This window comes from Sarcophilus harrisii, chromosome 3 (genome assembly GCF_902635505.1).
Source record: "Sarcophilus harrisii chromosome 3, mSarHar1.11, whole genome shotgun sequence".
Lineage (NCBI taxonomy): Eukaryota > Metazoa > Chordata > Mammalia > Dasyuromorphia > Dasyuridae > Sarcophilus > Sarcophilus harrisii.
In genome coordinates, this window is record NC_045428.1 from 571,466,632 (window position 1) to 571,493,329 (window position 26,698).

At 39.5% G+C, this 26,698-nt stretch overlaps 1 protein-coding gene across 3 annotated transcripts in view; it reads right to left on the reverse strand.

Moving 5' to 3' along the window:
* TNFRSF8 (TNF receptor superfamily member 8) overlaps positions 1–26,698 on the reverse strand; it is an 81,547-nt gene that overhangs the window by 31,742 nt on the left and 23,107 nt on the right. For all 3 annotated transcript variants that reach the window (XM_031962841.1, XM_031962840.1, XM_031962842.1), the window contains exon 3: positions 4,860–4,982. In XM_031962841.1, coding sequence (XP_031818701.1) covers positions 4,860–4,982 — 123 coding nt within the window. The remainder of the gene's footprint in view (positions 1–4,859; positions 4,983–26,698) is intronic.

A 26,698-nucleotide genomic window follows, 5' to 3' on the forward strand; every position in this document is an offset into this window, starting at 1 on the left:
GGCTGGACTACATGGCCTTGAAGGTCCCTCCAAATTTAAATTTATGCTCTCCATGCTAAGCAAGGATGGATGGACCTCTCCTTTGTCGGATATTAGAGGACCCTGTAGTTCCTAAATGAACTCATTCTATTTTGCTTTGTGCTATAATGATTGGTCTTTCAAGTCTGATTTTCTCTACTAACCTATAAGCTCTTTGAGGGTAGGGAACATGTCTTATTCATTTCCATACCCTCCTGAAAGCCCCCAGACATAGAGCCTCGAACATAGTAGACCATAGGTACGTTTGTTAAATGAATGAATCATAAGATGAATGGTTGGATGAATGGATTGAATATACTCTGAAATATACCAATCTAAGGGGTTATTTTTGCTACTCTAACACTTGCCCAATATTTCTAAAGATCCATGATTTCATCAGCATGGGTGCTTCTGCTGCTTACCCTGCCTCACAAATCACAGCTTCTTCATGTTTTTCATAGCCACTTCTCTTCATAAGTTATCATGCCCATCCCCCAAAAAGCAACAACCCCTCCACCCCGGTAGCTACAATTCAGGCAATGAGCCTCTCTGGGTTTGTCTGGGTTGGTCCTCCATTGACAGCTGTGAGAAGTAAAATTATAAGGTTTTGTTTTCACAGTTGAAAAGTTTCAGAGTCTCACAGCCTCCCTCTCCACTGCCATGGTTAAAAACAATGCGACATAAGTTTTAGGCCCAGTACATCCTGACTGAAGAGAATTACAGGATGTCTTAAGTCAACAGAAGTAACTGCAGGGGCCGGTTGAGTGCAAATGACCTAGGTTTATGACCCAAGCAAGCAAAAGTTTTAATTGAGAAGATGTAATAAGCCCCACACATATTACCTTCTCCTCCCTTAAGGAGGAGACAGCCACCATTTTTGAACATATGATAATGTGGCAAGGGGAGGGGGGAACATGGAAACATATCCAGGAGTGTCATGAAAAATTACATTTTGGAAGGGTCTCCTCCAGTGAAAATTCTGGGGAGGGAATGACGAGGCAAGGCAAGGTTATGCAATATAACTGCTGGTTTTGGATTCTGTAAATTGTGTTTATGCTCCCTCAAAGGGAGCTTCTTTTTTGTTATTGTTGTTAATAATTATAACTTTTTATTGACAGAACCCATGCCTGGGTAATTTTTTACAACATTATCCCTTGCACTCACTTCTGTTCTGACTTTTCCTTTCCTTCCCTCCACCCCCTTGCCCAGATGGCAAGCAGTCCTATACATGTTAAATGGGTCACAGTATATCCTAGATATAATATATGTGCGCAGAACCGAACAGTTCTCTTGTTGCACAGGAAGAATTAGATTCAGAAGGTAGAAATAATCCGGGAAGAAAAACAAAAATGCAAACAGTTCACATTCATTTCCCAGTATTCTTTCTTTGGGTGTAGCTGAAACTGAGCTAGATCTTCTCTTTGTCAAAGAAATCCACTTCCACCAGAATACATCCTCATACAGTATCGTTGTTGAAGTGTATAATGATCTCTTGGTTCTGCTCATTTCACTTAGCCATCAGTTCATGTAATTCTCTCCAAGCCTCTCTGTATTCATCCTGCTGGTCATTTCTTACAGAACAATAATATTCCATAACATTCATATACCACAGTTTACCCAACCATTCTCCAATTGATGGGCATCCATTCATTTTCCAGTTTCTGGCCACTACAAAGAGGGCTGCCACAAACATTTTGGCACATACAGGTCCTTTTCCCTTCTTTAGTATCTCTTTGGAGTATAAGCCCAGTAGTAGCACTGTTAGATCAAAGGGTATGCACAGTGTGATAACTTTCTGGGCATAATTCCAGATTGCTCTCCAGAATGGTTGGATTCGTTCACAACTCCACCAACAATGTATCAGTGTCCCAGTTTTCCCACATCCCCTCCAACATTCATCACTATCTTTTCCTGTCATTTTAGCCAATCTGACAGGTGTGTAGTGGTATCTCAGAGTTGTCTTAATTTGCATTTCTCTGATCAACAGTGATTTGGAACACTTTCATATGAGTGGAAATAGTTTCAATTTCATCATCTGAAATTTGCATGACATTCACTTCTTGCAGGAAACATAACATTTTCCTCCACTCACTTCAAGAATATGGGTCTGAAGTGTTCATTTCTAACACAGCTGTGCTGTCCATCATACAGCTAGGATCACAGAACCTAACTCGGTATGAGTCAGGAGAATGATAATGGAGGCTGAAAAAGAGGAAGTCTCTTTGGATTTATTCTGAAAGGAAGAGAATCTACTACTAGGGAAGTGAGAACGCTCTGCTCATGTGGTCAGACCACACCTAGAGCACTGTGTTCAGTTCTGTTGGTTCCTTCATCTCCTTAACAGCTGTCATCTTAGGGCATCTCATTTTAGGAAGGACATATATCTACTGGAGAATGTCCAGAAAGAAGCAGGGAAGGTGGCAAAGGACTGGGGGTGTTCAGTTTGGTAGAGATAAGTCATGGGTGGTGGTGGGGAACTGATTGCTTTATTCAAAGGTATTGAATGAGACAACACATGTAAAGTGCTTGGCCAGCCTTAAAGCCCTCTTTAAATGCTATTTCTTATTATTTAATGTCTTAAGGGTTGTCTATTGGAAGAGAGATTAGACATATTTGGCTTGGTGTCAGAGAGGAAAACCAAGATCAGTGTATAAGAGTGGCAATGGTATCTGTTGGTTGGATGTTGTCCTTTATTCTTGAAGAGTCAGGGGGTTGGATTACATGGATAGAGACATCACTACATAAGAGTTGAGTTACAGTGTGTCCTACTATGGCTGATCAGACCAATATAAGCTCAGGATGCTCTGCCATAGGTTGGACACAAATAGTCCCTATGAACATATGGGGTGCTTCTCTAATTTTTCATATCTTGTGTTTCTTCTGAGCTAATTCAAAATCTGCTTTGTTCAGAGAGCACAGGACCTTCTCTGATGAGGGCATGCCATGCTGGGCAGTGCTGTGCCATACAATCAATTCTACTTGATTTTTTTTTCCTGAGACAATTGAGGTTATGCGACTTGCCCAGGATCACACAGCCAGGAAGTGTTAGGTGTCTGAGATCAGATTTGAACTCAGGTCCTCCTGACTTCGGGGCTGGTGTTCTATCCACTGCACCACCTAGCTGCCCCATACAACCAATTCTAAAGAGAGACCTTGTATCACTTTTTCTGACTACCATGTTTTCAGCCATGTTGGTAATGATAAATATTTAGGAATGCTTTTAGGATTTAGGAATCAGGAAAAAATTCCTCACAATTAAAATTATGCTAAAGGAACATGGATTTCTTCTTTAGGTAGTGCATTGGTCTACCCTAAGCTGGAAGGCTTTGTCTGGTCAATCACTTATTGGGAATATAGAAAAGAGATTTTTCCTTCAGGGAGGTAGAATCTGAGATCCCTTCTTGAGATTCTATAATTCTATTGGATCGCCACTCAAAGGTTCTTTAGCCAGATTAATTATTCATTCAACAAATATTCATTCTATCCCTACTATGTAAATAAGGCACAAGCAGTTAGCTTGTCCACGTCTAAGATAGTTCTAAGATAGAAGTCCACTGGACTTGGAGTCAGGAAGACTCATCATGAGTTCATATCCAGGTTTGGATACTCACTAGCTGTGTGGCCCTAACCAAGTCACTTCATCCCGTTTACCTCAGTTTCTTCATCTGTAAAATGAGCTGGAGAAGGAAATGGCAAATCACTGCAGGATCTCTACCAAGAAAACTCTCAATGGGGTCATGAAGGATCCGATATGACTCAACCACACTTATATGCCAGGCCACATGCCTTGCCAATGATATTTCTTTTTTTCTGGTGACATGGACTTTGTGACCCCAGGATCATGTCCATGCTATGATGAACTGTCAGAGAACTTTAGGAGAAATCTGTCTAGATGCCTAATTGCTGTATAATGAAGAAAACTACAGACGGGAAGGGAAAGGAATAAGCATTTCTATAATACCTACTATGTGCCAGGCACTGTGCCAAGAACTTTATCTCATTTGCTCTTTACAACAACCCTGAGAGATAGATACCAATTATTATTCTATTTTGCCATTGACAAAACAGGAAAACAGAGGTTAAGAGATGAAACCAGGGTCACACAACTAGTAAATGGGGTGGATCTAAGTTCAGATATTCTTGGCTCCAAGCCTTGAACTCTATTCTATCCATCCCCTAGTTTTCTCTATAATAGTATACATGAAAAGCACTTATCTCCCTTCAGATTCTACATAATATCTAACATTAGTTCCAAATCATTAGTGATGAAATACGCTTCTCAGCTCTCAGTACAGGGGTGGGGAAGTGGAGGATCGGGGACTATGGATGCAGAAGGCTGCATATGCTATCAGTGGCAGCTGTTTTGTGACTTTGATTCGCTAAACTGCGTTTCTTTATGATGAAAGGGCTCTACAGGCATTATGGGATATTGAAAAGTCACAGTGGTTTAAAAAATATATCAATAAAACATGAAAAAAAGACTTGACTCTCTGTGACTATAATGATGAAGGAATAAGGGCTGGCTTAGAGGACCTGACCAGCCAGCTCCCAACGAGCAATAAATACTCTCTCTCTCTCTCTCCTAGTCATCTGTATTCTCTTCCATATATCTACACACTCACACACATATTCACAAACAAGACTCACATACACTCATACACATATTACACACTCACAAACACAAGACTTACACACATTTATATTCACATAATCACACACACTTACAAACATGCTCACACATTCATACACATATACATACACTTACACATATACACACACACTCACAATCCCCTTCATAGGTGAAGAAGGAACAAACATATGGCTAGTAGAAAGGACAATACCTTCTGAGCAGCTAACACAGGCCAGGCAGTGGGCTTTCTGCTTATCTTCCAAGTAATAGTCTGGATTACACTTCTTTCTGCAGTCTTGAGGCCCTTGGGGACATGACTTTTGAGGCACCTGATCTAGAAGAGAGAACACAGTTGTTCTAAGTGTTTGTGGAACAGCAGAGCAGGGGTGGATTTGAAGAAAAAAGATCTAAGGTCCACAAGCATGACTCTAAACAAGCCACTTGATCTCCCAAAATCTCCCATTTCCTTATCTATAAAAAAGGAAAATTGATTTAGAATTAGAAGCCATCTCAGGTCTTCAGGATACCACTTCCTCTTGGTTCTCCTCCTACCTCTCTGACTACTTCTTCTCTGTCTTCTTTCCTGGATCTTCCTCTAGATCACACCCTTTAACCATAGATGTCCCCAGGTTCTCCCCTGGTCCTCTTCTCTTCTTCCTCTATATTACCTCACTTGGTGACCTCTTGAGTTTCCATAGATGTAATCATCTTCTCTGTGCTGATGATTCTCAGATCTATCTAATCCCTGACCTCCAATCTCATATCTCCAATTGCCTTTCTATATCTCAAAGGGACATCTTAAATTCAGTATATCCAGAATGAATTTCATTATCTTTCTGCCTAAATCCTTCCCACCTCCTGCCTATTCATGAAAAGACCAACACTATCCTCCCACTTCCTCAGACTCATAGCCTAGACTCATCATTATCTTTTACTCTCCATATCTAATCTATTGCCAAGGTCTTTCTATTTTATACCTGCAATATTTCTCAAACATTCCCCACTTCTCTCCATAACTCATGCTTGGACTGGTGCCTGATGATGAGTCTGCCTGTCTCAGGTCTTTTCCCTTCCCAAACCATTTTTCTATTTGACTACCAAATGAATATCGAGAGCAAAATACAAAGTGGAAGAACCCCAAACACACAATGGCTAAATTTTAAAATTCCTTTAAAAAAATAAGAAGTTCTGCAAGCAACTGAAGAAAGATTTTCTTTTCTTTTTTTTTTTTTTGAAAGATTTTCAATACAAAGGAAAGGAAATTTGAATAACACAAAATTATTCTTCAAGAAAGAATGGAATAATGTGTTCTAAAGACCAAGGGAGTTCAAGATGTAGCCCAAGATGAACTAAACTGAAAATTTGAGCTTAAACATGAATGAAAAAAAGATGGGTATTCAACAATAAACTTGTACTCAATAGATTCTTAGAAAGCAGGATCAGAGAATGAAAAAGATGCTACAGAACCAGAAAAGGGGAAGTACTCCAATTTTCAAAAAAAAAAAAATGAGGAAAGAGTACAAGCTGTTCATTATAGTTAAGTGTTTATCAAACATATATTGGATTGCTTGTCATCTAGGGGAGAGGGTGGGGAAATGGAGGGAGAAAATTTGGAACACAGAGTTTTGTAGGGGTGAATGTTGAAAATTATCCATGCATATGTTTTGAAAATAAAAAGCCTTAATAATAAGAAAAGAAAAAATAAACTAAGGTTTAAGATATATATATATACATATATATATTTTTAAAAAATAAAATAAATGTTTTTTGAACATAGGCCAGTATGTTTGATTTCAATTCCTGGCAAAGTTTGAAAACACTAAATGAAGAAATGATTCAGGGAAAAACAACTTTAAAAGCAAGTGGTAAAACAGCTTAAAAAGCACCAGTTGGGCATCATCACAACAGATCATGCTAACCAAGTGTCATCTACTTTGGTAGTTATCAGGCTGGTAGATTGTGGAAATAATGTACACATAACTCACCTATATTTCCACAAAGTATTTCACAAAGTTTTTCATGGTATTATTGGGATAAAGTATTATTGGTATTAAAATATTCTTTCATGGTATTATTCGGGGAAATGTGGTCCAGATAACGGACTGAGCAGCCCAACCTGAAGAGGCATTGTGCCCAATGGGGAGTTTTGTGAGAATTTTATAGTTAGTAATAGTGCTATATTATTGGAAGAAAGCTTTTATGCCCTGGAAGCACACTACAATTGGACTTCTCACATTGGAAGTTCCTTGAATACCTATGGCCCCTGTCTTTGATCATCTGGTTCCTCCCAGAACCTCCATTTTAAGATCTCAGGCCAATATTTTCATTCCTCTCCAGCTACATTTATAACTCTCTGGAGTTTTCTCTACTATGCCCCAATATAAGTCCCCCTTTCTCTCTTTATATGTGTTATTCTCCACTAGAATGTGAGTTCCTTAAAGGCAAGAATTGTCTTCAATCAATCAATAAACACTTATTAAGGGGCCTATGTGCCACAAAACTGTGCTAAATACTGGGGATATTTTTGTAAAAAAAGGCAGCAGATAGGCTCTACCCTCAAGGAGTTTACAATCCAATGGGAGAAACAAGATACAATCAATATTGTATTTATATTCCCAGCTTTTAGCATAATGCCTGGTACATAGTAACAGCTTATTAAATGCCAGTTGACTTAAGCAGGTAGATTTGGAACTGACTGAATGTCAGGCCTCAGAAAGCAGTGACAGATTGATGTTGACTTAGAGAAAGGTCTCCAAAAGAATGACCCAGTGATCCATGTTTACATTGGTCAACCCTGTTCAAAATAAATTTCAAAATAGCAGGTTAACCCTGTTAAAATAAATTATTTTAAAAATAAATTTAATTAATAAAAAAAGGCACAATTTTATCAGTGCCTTTGATGAATCAGTGAATAGCAAATGTTCGCATGAACTAAAGCCAGGAGGGACAGATAGCATGTCTGACAGTAGTCAGGATTCATAAAGATCTCAATAAACTAGAATAGGGATTAAAAGGGCCAAATTCAGTCTGCTACCTGTTTTTGTATGATTTGTGATTTAAGATTTGTTTTTAACATTTTTTATTTTATTTTTTTAATAGCTTTTTATTTACAAGTTATATGCATGGGTAATTTTACAGCATTGACAACTGCCAAACCTTTTGTTCCAATTTTTCCCCTCCTTCCCCCTACCCTCTCCCCAGAAGGCAGGATGACCAATACATGTTAAATATATTAAAGTATAAATTAAATACAAAATAAGTTTACATGTCCAAACCGTTATTTTGCTGTACAAAAAGAATCGGACTCTGAAAAGGAGTGATTCCTTCCTTCCTGTGAAGGAAATTTTTTAAAAATGCAGGCAGGCAAAACTATAGGGATTGGGAATTCAATGTAATAGTTCTTAGTCATCTCCCAGGGTTCTTTTGCTGGGTGTAGCTGGTTCAGTTCATTTGTTTTTAACATTTTTTAGATATAAGAAAACTTTATTTTAAAAAGTAAAAAATATATATATTGTTGGCCTTCTAAGCTATACAAAAACAGGCAGCAAACCAAATTTAATCCTTCAGGTGGGCTGGGTTTGGTCCATAGGCCATATTTTGCTGATCACTGAATTAGAAAAATGGATAAAATCTAACAAGATAAAATATAATAAGAATAAATGTAAATGCACTCAAAACTATCACCTTCATTTAACACCTGGGGAGTTTAATGGACTGTATACTTGACCATGAAACAATAGTGTGAGATGGCAGCCAGACAACTAAAGCTACCTTAGGATAAATTTAGAAAAACAGTATTCCATAACACCAGAAATGCTGGTCCTGCTGGACTCTGTCCTCATCAGGTCCTATGCAGACTACTAAATGTTCCATTTTTAAAAATTTTCTAACAAACTGGAGCATCTATGGAGAGGATGTAAAACAGAATAATGACAGTTGAAATCAGCTGAGGATTAGGGATTAAATAGCCAAGAAAAAAAGATTTAGGGGGAGCACAATAGCTAATATCCGAAGTACTATTAAATGGAAGGGACATTAAACTTATTCCTCTTGGCTCCAGAGGAAGGACATTAGTAGAAACAAAAGTGGGAAAGGTGCAAAAAGGCAGGTTTCATTTTGATGTCAGAACATCCTTCCTAACAATTTGAGGCTACCTTGATCAGTCTTAGAAAGAACGAGTTTCCTACTTCTTGGAGTTCTTTAAAGCAAAGGGAAAAGAAATGCTTTTATTATTATTAATTTTTTTCTTTTGCTGAGACAATTGGAGTTAATTGACTTGCTCAGGGTCACATAGCTAGGAAGTCAGTGTCTGAGGTCAAATTTGAACTCAGGTCCTCCTGTCAGCTTCAGGGCTGGGCTTCTATCCAAGAAATGCTTTTTGAAACTAGGAAAGACAGTTGTCCAGACACTGCTTGGGCTCAGTGACTTCTCAGGTCCATATCAGTCCTGAAATGCATTGATTTCAAAGAAATATAATACTTTGTCCTTTTCAGAATTGTCAAACTTGCTGGTCTCAGGATTTCCTAAAAGATTACTGATAACTCCCTAAAGAACATTGGTTTACATGGGTTATGTCTATGGGTATTTACCATATTAGAAATTAACATGCTTTAATATTATTTTCTTTTAATTTTTGTTATTCTGGGCTCAGGTTCATTCCTCTTGCAACTTTTGGTTAACTAAAAGACTGTCTTCACCTGACCAAAATGTGTCTCATAGAATGTGAAAATTTAAATATTTGTTAAATAAGAAACAAGAAGAAGAATCTCAATTGTCTCTGTCCTCTTGGCAATATGTAAATCTTCCTCCCCACCTCAATCAGCCTATTTGTGTCAAAAACAGGAATTGAACCCATTCTTCCTGCCACTCAGGCCAACTCTCTATAAACTTTTCCAAATGACTTCTCTTTGTGATCAGAAAGCAGTAATAAAAAAAAGAAAGGAAAATAGAAATAAAAAAATTATATTATGACTTCTAAACTAAGGTGATTTCTTACCTCCCAAGAAAAGCTGCCTCCAGAAGCAGACTCAGTCAAGACTTAAAAATGCTATCCTGTCAGAGGTTGAAAGTCTAACTACCGAAGGATTGGCCACTACCAAGATGATGCCCTCTTCCTCCCTAGAGATAGATACCTACCTTGGCCTAAAAAGCATCAATAAACAGGCCACGTGAGCAGGACAGTCAGGATGTTAAACTAAACTATAGTAGAAGATTCCTATTGTGAAAGAAAAATAGGATTGTGAAGTAGAGAGAGCCTTGCATTGCACACAGAAGCCACTGATAGAAGATTCATCTTCTGTACTCCATTAAGAAGCTTGCAAGAGAATTCCTTCCATAAATGCTTAGTTTATGCTACTGGGTTGTTGCTACCTGGAGCCCCTGTGCCCAGCTACCTCTCTGTGTTTTGTTTTTATGCATTAATAACAAAACGAACAAAAAAGCGAAGAGTCTGTAGGTGAGATGAGTTGGAAGGTCTCTTCCAATTTAAAATCCCATGATCCCTTGTTCTTTTTTTCTTGGGAATGGAGTTCAGGTGTAGGGAGAGGGATCCAAAAATTCCAACCTTTCTTTTCTCCTTCTACCTTGACCTGGCCTTGGAGGAGAGAAGAGGGAGGAAGGTCTCCCCCCTTCCCTATTTCTCTCAAAGCCACCATCCCAGTAAGTTCCATGCAAATGCTGCCTCTGAAGACCCAGTATTTAAGTCAGGCACCAAATGTCACAAATTTCCTTCCCAGAGTGAGTAGGGGTTTTTTGTATATGTGTGTGTGTCGAGTTTGGGGTTTTTTTTTCCTTTATTATGTCCGGAAGCAACCCCACGGGGTAAAACACCAGCAAAATGCCCCGCCCACTGCTCCTCTCTTCCCCGTGCATCTGGCTGGCTTCCAGGACAAGCTCTAGTGCCTGTCCTCAAGGGGGGAGGGAAGGAGGAGTGTTCCCCCCATGAGTCATGCAGCTGGGGGAGCAGGAGGGAAACCCCATTCACAGTACCCTGCTGTCTCGGACTTCTGCTCCCAACCCCTGCACCTGAGTCTGTAATCAGAATCCACCAATCCCTGTGGTTTCCCACCAGATCAGTGATGGAGAGGCCAGGGGATTGAAAGGAAGTCAATTCTTCCTGGTGCTGTCTGTGGTTAAGGATCTGGGAGAGATAATCTAGAAACCCAAAGTGGAGTTCACAATCCTCTCCCGCTTTGGAATCAGCTATTAGCAGAAGGTTTGGAGGATGGGGGTGGGAGGAGTGAAGCATGCCGGGAATTGGAAAATGAAATATCACAGGAGTTCAGAGGAGGAAGAGATTGCTTCTGGCCGGGCGATCAGGGAGGGTGTCTCAGAAGAAGTGGCAGTCTGTGGTGAGACTTGAAATCTATGGAATATCTCAATAAGAGTAATTTTTTTTTGGTAGGGAGGGCAATTCAGAGAAAGAAATCATCTATTTTCCAAGTTTTAAAGGCAGGAAGATAGAGATACCTTTGCAGGAAATAGCTCGATTTGGTTGAACACAAAAAGCCAGAAATCCAGCGTTAAGGGGATAGAGTTAAGGGATGTGATATATTGCTTTCTATTTTGTCTTTGTCCTTAGTTCATAGTTGTATAATGGCTAAAGAGCTGGCCATAGTTCTGGGTAACTCTGGGCAATTCACCTAAACACTCAAGGCCCTAAAGCAACCCTCTGGGTCTATAAATTGCAGAGAAGATGACAACTAGCATAGGTAGGACTTCCCAGTTTCATGTCAATGAAATCACAGACTTAGTGGTCACCTCCAACATTTATTTCAGCGTCCTGGATGTTGTAAGCACTTAATAAGTTCAAGATGGATTTGATGGTAAAGGGTCCTAAAATTTAATCAGGTTGACTTTGTTTCCTTACCAGAACTATGATTTTATTTGCAGAAGAAATTTCTAGTAAGGAAATCTCTTCTACTAATCCATCAGTCATCAGGCATTTATTAAGCACCCATTATGCTAGACACTAGGGTAGGGGAAACAAAACACTGAGGTCACCACTGGAGACCAAGAGACTAAAACAAACAAACAAAAAAAGAATTGAATAAATGATTGTTAATTGACTGATTTTTCATTCATTCACTTGTTAGAGGTCGCTAGGTGGGCAGGGAATAGAGCACTGGGTCTACAGTCAGGAAGATCTGAATTCAAATGTAGCTTCATTCATTTCTTAGCTATCTAATACTGGGCAAGTCACTTAACTTGTGTGCCTTAGTTTCCCCAACTGTAAAATGAGGATAATAATAATAATAAATATTTTATAGGGTTGTATGAAGATCAAGTGAGATAATATTTGTAAAGCACTCAACACAATTCCTGGCTCATAGTAGGACTTTAATAAATGTTTTCTTTTGCCCTTCTGCAAGTGAGCCTCAGAGGATTACCAGAGTCATGCAGCCAGGATGTATTAGAGGCAGGACAGAAATTCAGACTTCCTGAGAGGCTCCGCTGCCTCTCTAACCAGCAAGTTAAAACTAGCAATAGATATCCATCAAGAGAATGAATGATGTTTGGGGTCTGTCCTTAGCTTTGCAAACTCCATGCCCTCCCCTCCATCATTTCAAGGCCTTACAAGAACGCTGAATAACTATCAGATCTCTAATTCTTCTATCTCCCTCATAGTCTGCACATAGTAGGAGTTTAGGATTGGTGAACATGAGTCTTTCTTGGTAAATCCCACCCAACCCACCTCATAGGACAATATTATTATCAGAACAGTATAAGATATTATGGAAAGCACTTACAGTTGTATACAGTCACATTGATACTATCTGGTTCAATTCGACAAACATTTCAGCACTTACTGTAAGCAGAGCATCCACTATCCTGAGGAAGACTAAAAATTAGCTAAAATTTAGTCCCTGATTTTATATAAATTCGCTGAAATGTTTGTCACTTCCCACTGAGCACTGCCAGATTCTAGTGGCAGCGAGGTGGTTCTGAGGACCAGAGAAGGGATTATGCTTCAGATGAGAAGGCCCTGCCCTAACACTGAGCAATGACAAGAGTAACCACAGTTGCCAAGTACTGTGGTCCCTTAACTCATTGGCGTGGGACAGTTTTTAGATGTTTAGAGTTTGGGACTTGATGAAAGTATAAATTAAATCAAATAACTATTTAGAAACCATGGGGAGATTTTATAAGGGCTATTGGGCTAATTTTTGATGTAAAGATGGATTTCTTGAATTTTACTTTATAGTTATAATCATTAACAGCAGCATTTGACATTTATTAAATTCTTTTTGAGTATCCTGCTAGTGTTGGGAACAAAGAACATATAAAATACAAAGTGCTCTGAAGGAGCTCACACTGATGAAGGAGATTACATGCAAACAATTATATATTACTTAATATAGACAGGGAAAATTGTATATAGTCCAGAGGGAAGAAGTAAACATTAAGGGGACCAGAAATGGCTTCTTAAGGTAGAATTTGAGATGAGTCTTAAAGAAGACCAAGGAGTTATGGATAAATCACTAACCACCAGAAGGTTCTAACTGGAGGTATAAGAGTTAAGAAACCCAAGGGATGAGATAAACAGAAGAACCAAGAAAATGAACTGAGTACAAGAGGAGATATAAATAATTAAGGACAGTAGATACAGGAGACTTCAGCATAGACAACTGAATCTTTAGTGACTTTTCTAGGAACTTGCTGATTAGAGGAAGACCACTGCTTGGCTGATCAGGCTGGGAAAAGACTGGAAACTACTGATTGAGAGTCCAATCCTACTCCTATGTCAAGTCGATGGGACTATTGCTCTTCAGCGACCATCTACAAATGAGAGAGGAGATTTTCTGAAAGGTACTGGTGTTGCCTTTTGCACTGTCTGATTATAGAGAGAGAAACAGAGGGGAAAGATAGGCTTTGGCTGAGAGAAGACTCTTGGAACTGATTGGGCAAATGCAATTCCAACTATTTGCAGATGGGAAAGGGGGAGGGGAGAGACTTGACACCTCTTTACCTTAAAAAGAACTTTTGACTTTTCAATGAAAGTGTAACACTTTTCTCAGCACCCTGTTAAGAGAGGCTAGAAGCAAAAAGAGCTTATCATTGATTCATTAGCTTGAAAGCAAGAAGAGCTTTGCTAAGCGGGAAAGCAATGACAATCAGAAAAGAAGCAGTTTTGTGTGATATAGATTGCTCCTAAAGGGAACAATAACATCAAGACCTGGAAGTCCAGAGGTACAGACTGTCCCAGGAACACAGGTTTCTCTATTCATTGCCACTCTTCAAAGTTTCTAAAAGTTTCTCTCTCCATATTTCATGCATTAATAAGAGAGTATGACCTAGGTTCTATTTAGTAATTTATATTTAATTATTCTTACTTTTGTTTTCTATCGAGTAAATATTCAGTTATTTCTACTTTTGCCTTATCATTAAGTAAATTCTAAATGTTTAATAATTAATAGTAAGTGCTCATCTTATTTGGTATTTGTTTAGTTTAGAACTTAAAAAAATAAAGAAAATCGATTAAAAATAGTTAATGATGTCAATGGTGACTGGTTTTGTAGAAATGGGAAGTACACCATCAGGGGCTCAAAAGCTAAAACAATAATAGAACTGTCCATGCCTCACATACACATCAGGGTTACCCCTAGTATTCAAAAGAGAATCTTGAGTCATAAATACAAAGTCATTGCCCCTTTCTGGAAACACCAGACCTGTCAGCATGAGTAAAGGTTCAATGAGCAAATCAATCCAGAGATCAAGAGTGAGGGGCAGACTGGGAGAGGGGCACACCACATCCAAAACTACACATGTATTTACTTCCTATGTATATATATATATATATGCATATGTATTGTGTGTCTATATATACAAGTGTGTCTATGTATATATGTATATATCTATATTTATCCATCTATATCTAGATAGATAGATAGATAGATATAGATATAAAACTTATATGGTGTTTTTCCATATTGAATATGGAAGACCAGTATTGTTTAACATTTATATCCTTAGCATCCAAAAAAATGCCTTGTATGTGGTAAGTGTTTAATATATGCTTACTGTTTGATGATATATGTATTGGTGGATGGATTCTAAATGTTTAATTGTTTATTATTATGTGAATAACAGTGTTGATTCATTTGGCTTTTCTTGTGTGAATTCTTAGGTTGAACTTTCTTGAAGGATTAAAGGATTTCACTTAGAAAGTTCTGCCTACAATGTATTGGGATTTGATGTAATCAGCAAAATCATATGAAAACAGGAACACCTGGAGGATCTGATGATCCTTTTATCATTCAGACTTAGTGAGACAATTCCCATAGAAATTACTTGGCATTTACTACACACTATTTTTTAAATTAAATTTATATTATATTTGTTTTTTTACATTTACTATATATTCCATATGTATGTATATAATGCATATAGACATTATTTATGTATGTATGAGCATATGTAGAAATATATACTTTATATGTATATATATCTATACATTTATATATGCATATATCCTTTATATAAACTCATCCTATTTTACTTATAATATTGCAATAATTTCCTAATTGGTCTTCCTTGCTCAAGTTTTTCCCTATTCAAATTCATCTTCCACATAACTGACAAAATGATTTTCCTGACGTCCAGGGAGCCTACAGAGTATCAGAGATGGAGGGACCTTGGACATTACAGAATATCAATTACAGAATGGACTCAAATAGAAAATAGAAAATTAATATTTGATTTTCTCAAATAGATAAGAAATAACAGAGTCCATTTCTCTGGTAAATTTACAACCTATTAATACTAATAGTTTATGAGGAAGCTAGGTAGCGCAGTGGATGGAGCACCAGCCCTGAAGTCAAGAGGACCTGAGCTCAATCTGGCCTCAGATATTTAACACTTCCCAGCTGTGTGACCCTGGGCAAGTCACTTAACCCCAATTGCCTCAGCAAAAATAAAATAAAACACTAATAGTTTACACATCAACCCTTGATTTCATTTGAACTCACAGTAATCTTTAAAATTAGGAGGGGTAGTGTTGGGAGGAGAAGGAGGAATAATAGTAAGGTAGTAGTAGTAGTAGCAGCAGTAGCAGCAGTAGTAGCAGCAGTAGCAGCAGTAGTAGCAGTGGTGGCAATGGTGGTAGTGATGGTAGTGGTAGTAGTAGAAGCAGCAGCAGTAATAGTAGTAGTAGAACTTATTACTATTAAAGTACTTATTACTATTGAGTATCAGAGAGTGTCCAGTAGAATTACTGGCATACTGGTATTTAGAGTATCTCTGATATAATTTCTTACATGGAATAGGCTGGGGAACTTGCATCCAGGACAGTTGTAATAACATGAAAAGGGAATGCCTTTGAGAGATTTTTGAGTATGTGTAGACCTTTTATAACTGGTTAGAGTCAATTAACCATATGATGAGAAGAAATCTTTTCAATTGTCTGAGCAGCCAGAACTTGAGGAGTCTTCAAAAGGTACTAGCTGTCTAGCTGACCAGAGCCTTGGCCATTCTCTTTGGCTGCTCTCTTGGTGGATATTTGCTCGTAGTTTATCTACATTGACAGTATCTCTCTGTCTCTGTCTCTGTCTCTCTCTGTCTTTCTGTAGCTCTCTCTTTCCCACTTTCCCCTTCCTTCTGTCTTTCTTTTTCACTCTTCTTCCCTCTCTCTGTCCCTGTCTTCCCTCTCCTCTCCCCCTACTTTCTCTTCCTCCTTTCTTCCCTCTCTTTATTTCTTCCTCCCCATTTCTCTCTGTCTCTATTTCTCTGTGTCTATCTCTGGGTATCTAACTCTATTTCTATAGCTATCTCTGTTTGACATAAAGTTCTGTGAAAATAGGACTGAATGCTTTTTCTTGACATGGATCCTTTCATTTTAAAGGAAGGAGAATAATTTGGAAATTCCAACCTCATAAGTTTCAAAAGGTGAGGAAAACAATCCTCCCAGAGTCCAGAACTCCCAGTGGTCCAGGTTGCTGCCCATCCACAATGGACATCCTGAGGATAGAGGAATTTAGCTGATACAAGGACTCTTTGGGATACATTTTGATGCTAACTTAATGAGAGCAAGGCAACCTGGAAAGTGTGCTTACGAGTCTGCTTTTCCTGGAGACTGAGGTGGTAGAGGGAAAAAGTGTCCTCTGAAGTATTAGAGAGAAATGTTTATACTTCTGTTCTTGCTACATTTTTGAAGTAAATATTCCTTTACATAAGAAACTGAAGCACAAATTAAGCACTTAACAATGGGGGATACAACTGGCAGGGACTTGAGAAGATAGCATATCCCTGAGCAGGAGATGCAGCCAGTCAAACATTTATTAAGCACCTACTATGTGCTTGGCACAGTGCTGAGCACTAGGGATATAAACAACAGACCTTGTTCTCAAAGAGCTCACAGTCAAATTTGGAAGATGACAAGCAAACAACTATGGACAAATGTAGTGTTCTCTTCTCTAAAATAAAATGTTCTCTGGGAGCAGGTTTCTTGGGAGGCTTCTGGAGACAGCCTTAGTTTCAGTTCAGAGTAATAATCACCTCAAATGCAGCCAGCTGTTAAAGTCCAGTCCTTTATTGTCTCCTTCAAAACAGCCCGGTTAGCTTTCTTAGAGGCCTATCTCTCTCCTTGGTTCCAAGAGCTCTTGCCGCTAGTCCTTTGCCTCTGTCAGTTTCTGCTTCTCATCCTCCCAATGTCTCCAGCCAGCACAAAGGTGGAAGTTGGAATGAATCTGACTCCGCCTCTGAGAGTGGGCTTCTGTGTCTGGCCCTGAGAGCTTCTTGCTTATATGCTGTACACTGAGTACACACCATTCATTATATCACTAAGAAACCATTATTTGTTGTAGGATTAAATCAATGCTAAATTAGATTTAACCATTGTCTCCTCAATTCTACTGTCTTAGCACCTTGTAAGAATTCTAACATACAAACAAGCTATAATCCAAGATAAATTGAAGATAATCAACAGAGAAAGGGGGCCAGCATTACAGAATATTGGGAAAGACCTCTTGCAGGAGGTCTTTTTAGCTAAGGAACCCAGGGAAACCGAAGGCAGAGATGAATAAGGAAAGAGATCCTGCCACCAAAAATGTCAGAGTCAGGACATAAGAGTCAGGAAATAAAAGTATCATATATATGCAAGAGGATTGAAGAGTTTGTTTGTGGGAGTAGGAATGGCTAAGGAAGACTGGAGAGGGAGGAAGCAGTCAGGTTATGAATGGCTTTACAGGCTAAATAGAGGATTTCATGTTTGATGCAGAGGCAAAAGAGAGTCTTTGGAACATATTAAATAAGGAAATAGCATGGTCAAATCTGCATGTTAGGAACTAGTTAACAAGGAAAATCTATTTGCAGGCTGTTCATCAATTTGAAAGATTAGTGGAGGATAACCTAGAATGAGTAGAAACTTTAGACAGGAAGAGCAGCCAGACGGTTATTGCTATAATCCAGGAATGAGGTGATGGGGGCCTGTAACAGGCAGTGGCAGAGGAGAGAAGGATTATGGGAGAGATTTTACGAAGGTAAAATCAACAGGACTTGGCAACTGTTTGGATATTGGAGGGTGAGAGAGTGAGGAGGTAAGAATGACAATGAGTGAGAAGGTGAGAATGCAATGACATTGCAAGTCTAGTTACTGGGGAAATGCTGGTATCTTCCACAGAAATAGGGAAGTTAGGAAGAGGGAAGGATGTGGGGGGAAAGAAAATGAGTTCAGTTTTGGACACAATGAGTTTAAGATGTCTGGTTCAAGACGTCTTACAGGAGATCAAAGATTGTAAGTCAATTGTCCTTCATTTTCTTAGAGAATCATGGCATCAGAGGGTGATGTCTTGACTTATGGATGAATCGGCTTTAAGTGAGACAGAGTTGTACAGAGTTGTCAACTTCACCTTCTCTTCCAGAGTTATCCCATAATGGCCTGAGATGCAGCTGATGCTGTTGGTATTTTTTATTTCTGACCAAACTCTAAGTGCTCCATACTGCTTGCTTCACTCACTTTCATGGCCACTGGAACAAATTGTTCTCATCCACCCATTACACTAGGGAAAATCTTCACATCCTTGGAGTAGATATCCCCCTACCTCATTACCGAGTTTGAGACTGTTGGCTCGCCTCGATCTGGTTTAGCCCATCTAACCCATTAGTGGGTTTACCAGAGTATGGCCACTATACATGCTACGGCTTAGAGCCACAGATGAGAGTTGGTCACAGGTGGATGCCAAAGGGGATGAGCAGCCCTGAAAAGAGCTTGGCAAGTCCTCATACCAGAGGTGCTAAGTCCTTCCTGAATACCCCATCTATCCCATACTGGAGGTCAGTAGAAGAATTAGAGCTGTATAAGTAGAGTTGAGAATTATCAGATAGAAAAGATCATTGACTCCATGGGGAATGACAAAATCACCAAATGAAATTGCAAAGAGGGAGAAGAGAGGAGGAACCAGAACATATTCACATTTAGCAGATATGACTTAGATAAAAATCCAGCCCAAAATTCTGAGGAGCAGTCAGACAGATGGGAGAGAACCAGGAGACAGTACAGTCATAAAAACTTAAGAGAGAAGACAGAGTCAAGGAGAAGAAGGTAACTGGCTGTATCAAAGGTGCCAGAGACCTCATAAAGGATGAGAATGGAATAAAGGCCATGGACTTACCAACTAAGAGACTTGTAACTTTGATAATTTTTTTTTGGTGAGGTCATTGGGTTTAAGTGATTTGAGTGAGGTCACACAGCTAATAAGTGTTAAATGTCTAAGGCTGATTTTGAATTCAGGTCCTCCTGACTATTCACTTTGCCACCTAACTGCCCAGCAACTTGGGAGAGAGCAGTTTCAGTTGAGTGACATGCACAGAAGCCAGACTGTTGTTTATCCTTCATTCTCAAATAGGAAAGAAGGAGTAACTTGCAAGTAAATTGGATTTAAGTGAGGGAGGGCCATGCAAAGTTATCAGCCTAACCCTCTCCTCCAAGAGCCATCTGGATCCAGTGGTGAGATATAGATAAGGACAACTGAAGATGGCAGGCTATAGAGAATGAGGAAGAGAATGAGAGGAAAGGAAGTAGATGGTTTTCTCAAAGAGCCGAACTATAAAAATGCAGAGAAATATAACAATGGGACAAATCAAGTGAAGGTTTCTTTTCTTTTCTTTTCTTTTCTTTTTTTTTTTTTTTTGGTGAGTTTTGGGGTTAAGTAAGTTGCCCAGGGAACTATTATTATTAAGTATCAGAGGGTAGATTTGAACTCAGATCCTCCGGACTTCAGGACCAGCCCTCTATCCACTGCACCATCTAGCTGCCCCAACTTTCTTTTTTGAGGACAGGGAAGACATAGGCATATTTATAGGTAGTAGGGAAGCAACCGGTAGACAGGAAGAAATTGAACTGAGAGAGGAAATGAAAGGGGCAAGATCTCTACTGGGGAAAAAAGGGACAGTAATCTTTGGCAGGGAGAAGAACCACCCCTTCATGTGAGATGAGGGGGAAGAAGGAGCTAAGCAAGATTATCAACTGAGAGTAGATGGAGGGGGAGCCAGGGGAGATTTGAAGAAGGATTAGAAGATTAGGAAGAGCTGCTATAATGAATGTGATAGTTAGTTAAAGAGATAGAAAGGACCTTTTTGAAGTGAGGGCCATTTGAATTATGTAAAAATTTATTAGTGGATTCAATCAAGAAGATTCCATTTTTTTTCTGTAGCTTCTTTTAGCAGCACATCTGTCAAAACAAAGGCAGTGAACAGTGAAAGTAATCCAGGACCGAAGCTTGGTTCACCAAGGATCAAGATGGGGAAAGGAGAAGGATGTACCTAAGGCAGGGATAACAGTGTGGGGAAAAATGAGAAGTGAAGGGAATGACTGTTGTGGTGAAGTCAAAGAACAGGCCTGAGATTAAATGGAAAAGAGATAGACAGAATGATAACTGATTGTTATCAGATAGAGCAATTTCAGAGCTCATGAATGTAGATATGGTCCATTTGTGAATGATGGCAAGATGAAGGGTATGATCATCTCTGTGTGGGGTGCAGGAAGAAGTCATGGGAAATGAGTAACCTGAAGATATCTGATATATATATATATATATCACAACTTTAGTAGGGAAATGCTATGTATAATAGGGTGGGATACATATATATATATATATATATATATATATGTTTAAGCCCCTAGCATGAGGGCAGGAGTTGGAGAGGAAAGAAAGACTATGAGCTTGGCAGTGAATTAACTGAAGAAGGAGAGAGAATGTCCCAGAAGCCCAATAGACAATGGTCATCTGGTTTAAATGAAACTCACAGAAAGAGAGTTCACTAGAAATGTAGTGGAAGGGGGTGAGCCTGACTGTGTCAATGGGGTACAAGCAGTACTCCAACTCCCCAACTATCAGTGAACTGGGGAGTAGGAGTGATAGTGCAACAAGGGAGACTGTCATCAGAAGGAAAGCAGGTCTCAGTGAAGGCAAGAAAATGGATGTAGGAGGAAAGCAAGTTTGTTATCTATGGAGCAGGCATTCTAGAGAGCATAGGGAAAGGGGCAGGGAGAATTAAAGGGAGGACATTAGAGAGCTTGGGTTTAAGAGGAAAGGGAATAAGGAAACAGTGGAGTGCCCAGAGGGGTTTGGATGATAGCAGCTGAGGGTTCAGAATCCCTGAAACACATAATGTTGATCATTGAATAGTGAGTGCAGATAGGTTATCATTGTTCATAGAATTTCAGCCTGGGGGTGAAGCTATCTTAGAGGGTCAGAGGCAGCTGGAGAGCATGGAGGAAAGGGACATCCGGGGTCAGGCAAGAGTTTGAGTGATGGAAGAGAGTGACTAGAGTGCAACTAGGTGGTGCAGTCAGGAAGAACTGAGTTCAAATCTGGCCTCAATCACTTACTAACTAATCTGTCTGCCTCGGTTTCTTCATCTGTAAACACAAGTACTAACAGCACCAACCTCCCAGGGTAGTTCTGAGGATAAAATGATTCAATAATTGTAAAGTGCTTAGCACTAGATAAATGTTAAACTATATATAATATATCTATATAAATGTTATATAGCACTAGACAAATGTTAGTTGTCGTCATCTTCTTCATCACCATGATCCAAAAGCTGCCCCTGGGAAGCCAGAAAACCCTCAAGGGCTTCAAGCATAAGCAAACCAATCACTTTAGAGGATGCAGCTTCACTGCTCAGAGAAGGTTAGCAGATCTTCCTGAGAGGCAGGCCACTGTGGAGATAGTGGAGCACCCAGTCAGCTTGATTCTACAATGGTGATCTCCGAGTATATTTGCTACAATAAGCTAATAAATTTGGAGCTGGAGGGGCTAAGAGGCCATCGGGTCAAACTCCCCTAACTTTACAGGAGAGAACCTGAGGTTCAGAGTGTTTAAGTGACTTGCCTAAGATCTCCTAGGTAGGAAGTGGCAGAAGTAAAATTTGAACTCAAGTACTGGTGATCTTTCTAACTGTACCAGAAACTCTCTAGAGAATTTATAGGAGGTCCTGAACACCCATGATATACCTTCACCTTGAATGAATGGGCAAAAACCAAACCATTGAGTTCTCCTGTGTTCTAGGCACTGCGCTAAATGCTGAGGATACAAAGACCAAACAAATAAACCAAACCAGTTCCTATCTCCAAAGCTTAAACATATATAACAGGGTGGGATAGGCTGGAAGGGGAGGAGTGTTTTGGTCAGGAAAGTTTGGGGGATGATGAAGGAAAGACCTTGGAGAGCTAACACATTCTTTCCATAGCCATGGCAAGGAAGGCAGGAGTTAGAGTGAGCTATTATTAATAATAATTAATGATATTGGGGCAAGTAGGTGATGCAGTGGATAGAGCCCCAGCCCTGAAGTCAGGAGGACCTGAGTTCAAATCTGGCCTAAGACACTTAATACTTCCTAGCTGTGTGACCTGGGCAAGTCACTTAATCCCAATTGCCTCCCCCCCCCAAATAATAATAATAATAATTAATGATATTATTGTTTTATTAAACAGAGTCTTTAGGATCTCTAGCTAAGATTTGCAAAGAGCTTTACCTATATCCTCTCATATTGTCCTCATAACAATTCTAGGAGGGAAGTGCTATTATTATCCTCCATTTTGCAAATAAGGAAACCGAGTTTCAGAGAAGTTTGCCTGTTTTCTTCTCTGTGGCTCCTTGACAGAAGAAATTATCTTTTGCTTTTCTTTGAATCTCTAGAGCTTAGCACAATGCCCAGCACACACTTATTGCTAATTGACTCTCCCCGCTTAGCGTCCCAGACACAACACCACCTTCAGAATTTACACCATCGTTTAATGTGGTTATTCCACCTCCACTTGAAGCCCACATCTAGAGGAGGTGAGACGGAACCCGCCACCCCTCCAGACATCCTTTCTACTGGGGGGAACCTACATGGTTAGTGACTTATTTTCCTGACATCTGGCCTAAATGGGCCTCTTCCTTTCACTGCCCAAGTTCAGCCCCCTGAAGCCAAAGAGAAATCTAACTTCCCCTTCCAGCCTTTTAAAGGCTTCAGGATAGTAAACATGTCCCTCTGCCCTATTCCACTGCCCACTCTTCTCCTCTCCAGGCTAAACCAAGAAAAGTGTTTTTAGCTGTCCCTTAAATGGCATGAACTCAAGGCCTTGAGCCATCTTATAAACCCTCCTTCAGACGCTCTCCAGTTTCTCAGTCATTCTTAAACTGGAGTGGCCAGAACCAAGCACAACTCTGAGACTCTGGTGATTTGGGAAGGCCATCGACTGAGACACGTTGTACTCTGGTGACCTGTGATCTGCGTCACTGGAGGGGAAGCCCACGACAAAAAACCAGAGATCTTTAGCAATACTGACTTGTGTGCTGATATGATCTGCCTTGTCTCCAGGATCACACTGTCTGTCCTTATGGGGCAGAGAGCAGCTGAGAGTTGGTTAGAGGGGCTTTTTTCGGTAGTCCCCAGATGACAACCATAAGTATCTAGAACATCCAAAAACTGCTTGTCTACTAAAATACAGGGTGAGCAGTGACGATATACTTTATGTTCATGGCCTTGCCATCTAGAAAATGGGCCATTTCACCACCAACAGACATTCAGTAAGTCAGCATTGATGTTATGATGGGATCTGGACTATTATGACATTCACCAAGTCCAAGTTCCCCACTTTGTAGAGGAAGCTGCAGCTCAGCCCCAAAAAGGGGAAGTGACTTGCCCAGACTTAAATAGTTAGTAAGAATTAGAGCAGGGATTTGAACCCAAGGTCTTTCATAGGTATTCTTTCTGTTCTGCTACACTGCCTGTCACTGAATGGATGCCATGTCCATAGTACTAAGTAGGAGGACAGGAGTGTGGAACCTGAGAACTGACAACAATTACATAGCTCTTTAGGATTCACAAAGCACTTTACAAATACTTTAACACACTTTATAGTACTCACACTTTTTATCTCACAACAATCCTAGGAGGTGCGTATTACTATTATTCCTATTTTACAAATGAGGAACTTGAGGCAGACAGCTTTTAAATGAATTACCCAAGGTCACATAGCCGGGAAGTACACAACCCTAAGAGCTAAGGATTGTTATTATCTCCATTTTACGGATGAGGAAACTGAAGCAGACAGCTTTTAAATGAATTACTCGAGGTCATATAGCTAAGAAGTATACAACAATCCTAAGAGCGAAGAGTTATTAGTATTCATGTTTTACAAATGAGGAAACTGAGGCAGACAGCTTTTAAATGAATTACCCAAAATCACATAGCTAAGAAGTGCACAACAACCTAAGAGCTAGAGGTTATTATCATTTCCATTTTATAAATGAGGAAACTGAGACAGACAGCTTTTAAATGAATTACCCAAGGTCACATAGCCGGGAAGTACACAACCCTAAGAGCTAAGGATTGTTATTATCTCCATTTTACGGATGAGGAAACTGAAGCAGACAGCTTTTAAATGAATTACTCGAGGTCATATAGCTAGGAAGTATACAACAATCCTAAGAGCGAAGAGTTATTAGTATTCATGTTTTACAAATGAGGAAACTGAGGCAGACAGCTTTTAAATGAATTACCCAAAATCACATAGCTAAGAAGTGCACAACAACCTAAGAGCTAGAGGTTATTATCATTTCCATTTTATAAATGAGGAAACTGAGACAGACAGCTTTTAAATGAATTGCTCAATGTCATATATCTAGGACACAACATCCCTAAGAGATAGGGGTTATTATTATCATCTGCCCAAGGTCATGTTTAAACTCAGGTCTTTCTAACTCCAGGTTCAATATTCTATCCATTGCATACCCAGCTTCTTCTACAGAAGTACAGAACTCATCACCTCCCCTTGTCCCATCAAACAAACCTGTCTCTCCTAAGTTACCTATCCAATTGAAGAAAATGGAGATGTTTAGTGGGGATGGGAAGATGAGAACGTCCAAAACATGAGAGCTGACTTCAAGTATTTGAAGGGTTCTCCCATAGGGATTAAACTTCTTCTGCTTGGCTTCAGATGGAAGAAATAAGTGGCAGCATTTAGTTTTGGTGTCAGGGAAAAGTTCCTAATCATTAGAGCTATGTCAAAGTGGAAAGTACTGCCTGTTAAGGTAGTAAGTTCCTTGTCACTGATTTTTTTTTAAATAGCCTTTTATTTACAGGATATATACATGGGCAACTTTACAGGATTAACAATTGCCAAACCTCTTGTTCCAATTTTTCACCTCTTACCCCCCCACCCCCTCCCCTAGATGGCAGGATGACCAGTAGATGTTAAATATATTAAAATATAACTTAGATACACAATAAGTATACATGCTTGTCACTGATTTTTAAGCAGAATCTGAATGACCACTTGTCAGCTTTGTCATAATCAGTGCTGTGATGGAACTAGTTCACTACAGCTTGTGAGAGCCAATTGGTAAATTTGGGGTGTGAACATTTACATCTTAGAAATTGGTAAACACTACAGATTAGGATTTAATTTATTGCTCTGTTGATTATCTAGATTTAAGAAATGTTATTGTCAAAAATGGATTTTTAAGAAAATTTAACCAACTCTATTTCATCCTGTAATGTTCTCTTCTCTAAAATATATGTTCTCTGGGAGCAAATTTCTTGGGGGGCTTCTGGAGGCAGCCTTAATTTCAGTTCTGAGTAATAATCACCTCAAATGCAACCAGGAGTTAAAGTCCAGATCCTTTATTGTCTCCTTTAAAATAGCCCAGTTAGCTTTCTTAGAGGCCTATCTTTCTCCTTGGTTCCGAGAGCTCTTGCTGCTTGTCCTTTGCCTCTGCCAGCTTCAGCCTCTAGCTTCCTCTGAATCCAAATCCTCCAGCCAGCACAAAGGTGGAAGTTGGAATGAATCTGACTCCGCCTCCCAGAGAGTGGGATTGTGGGCTTCTGTCTTCCCTCAGTCTGCCTGACTTGTGAATCTCCTGAACTTGTGAATCTCCCGAACTCAATCCTAGCTGAGACTCCTAGCTTATACACGCTCTCCAAAGGTGTGAACTCCAATGTGTGAACTTTCTTAAAGGTATGAGCTGCAATGTGTGAACTTTCCTAAAGGCGTGAACTAAGTACATAAGCATTGTCTCTCTCTCAACTCCAGTGACTTAGCACCTTGTTTCAAGTTCTGGCCCATAACATCTTCTGCTTTCTTTTGATTTAGAACATAGGTGGTCATGACCTCCCTGACTTCTCAAGGAAGTGAGAACCCCAAAAAAGAAGGTGATCACGCCTTCCCTGACTGCTAAAAAAAGGAGTGAAAACAACATAAAAAGGAGGTGGTCACACCCGCCTTGACTTCTCAGGAAGGGAGATGAAAACACCAAAGGAAATGGGAAATCAAATCAGATTAGTGGGTTTCTGAAAGGGCTCATTTGAAACAGGTATACATAAATCCATCAATATGGGAAGTATTACACATAATTATATAAATTATATAAGCACATAGCAATATAACACAGGCTAGTAGTGATGGAACAAATAACATGAATCAACATGACGAATTATACATGTCCTAGAAACAGTCCCAAAGGAATCCATTGTCCATTAGTTCATGTCTCAGGAATCCAATAATTCCTGCAAGTTTTGAAGTCCTGCAACAGTCTCTATCAACAATTTTTCATCTCAAGGAAT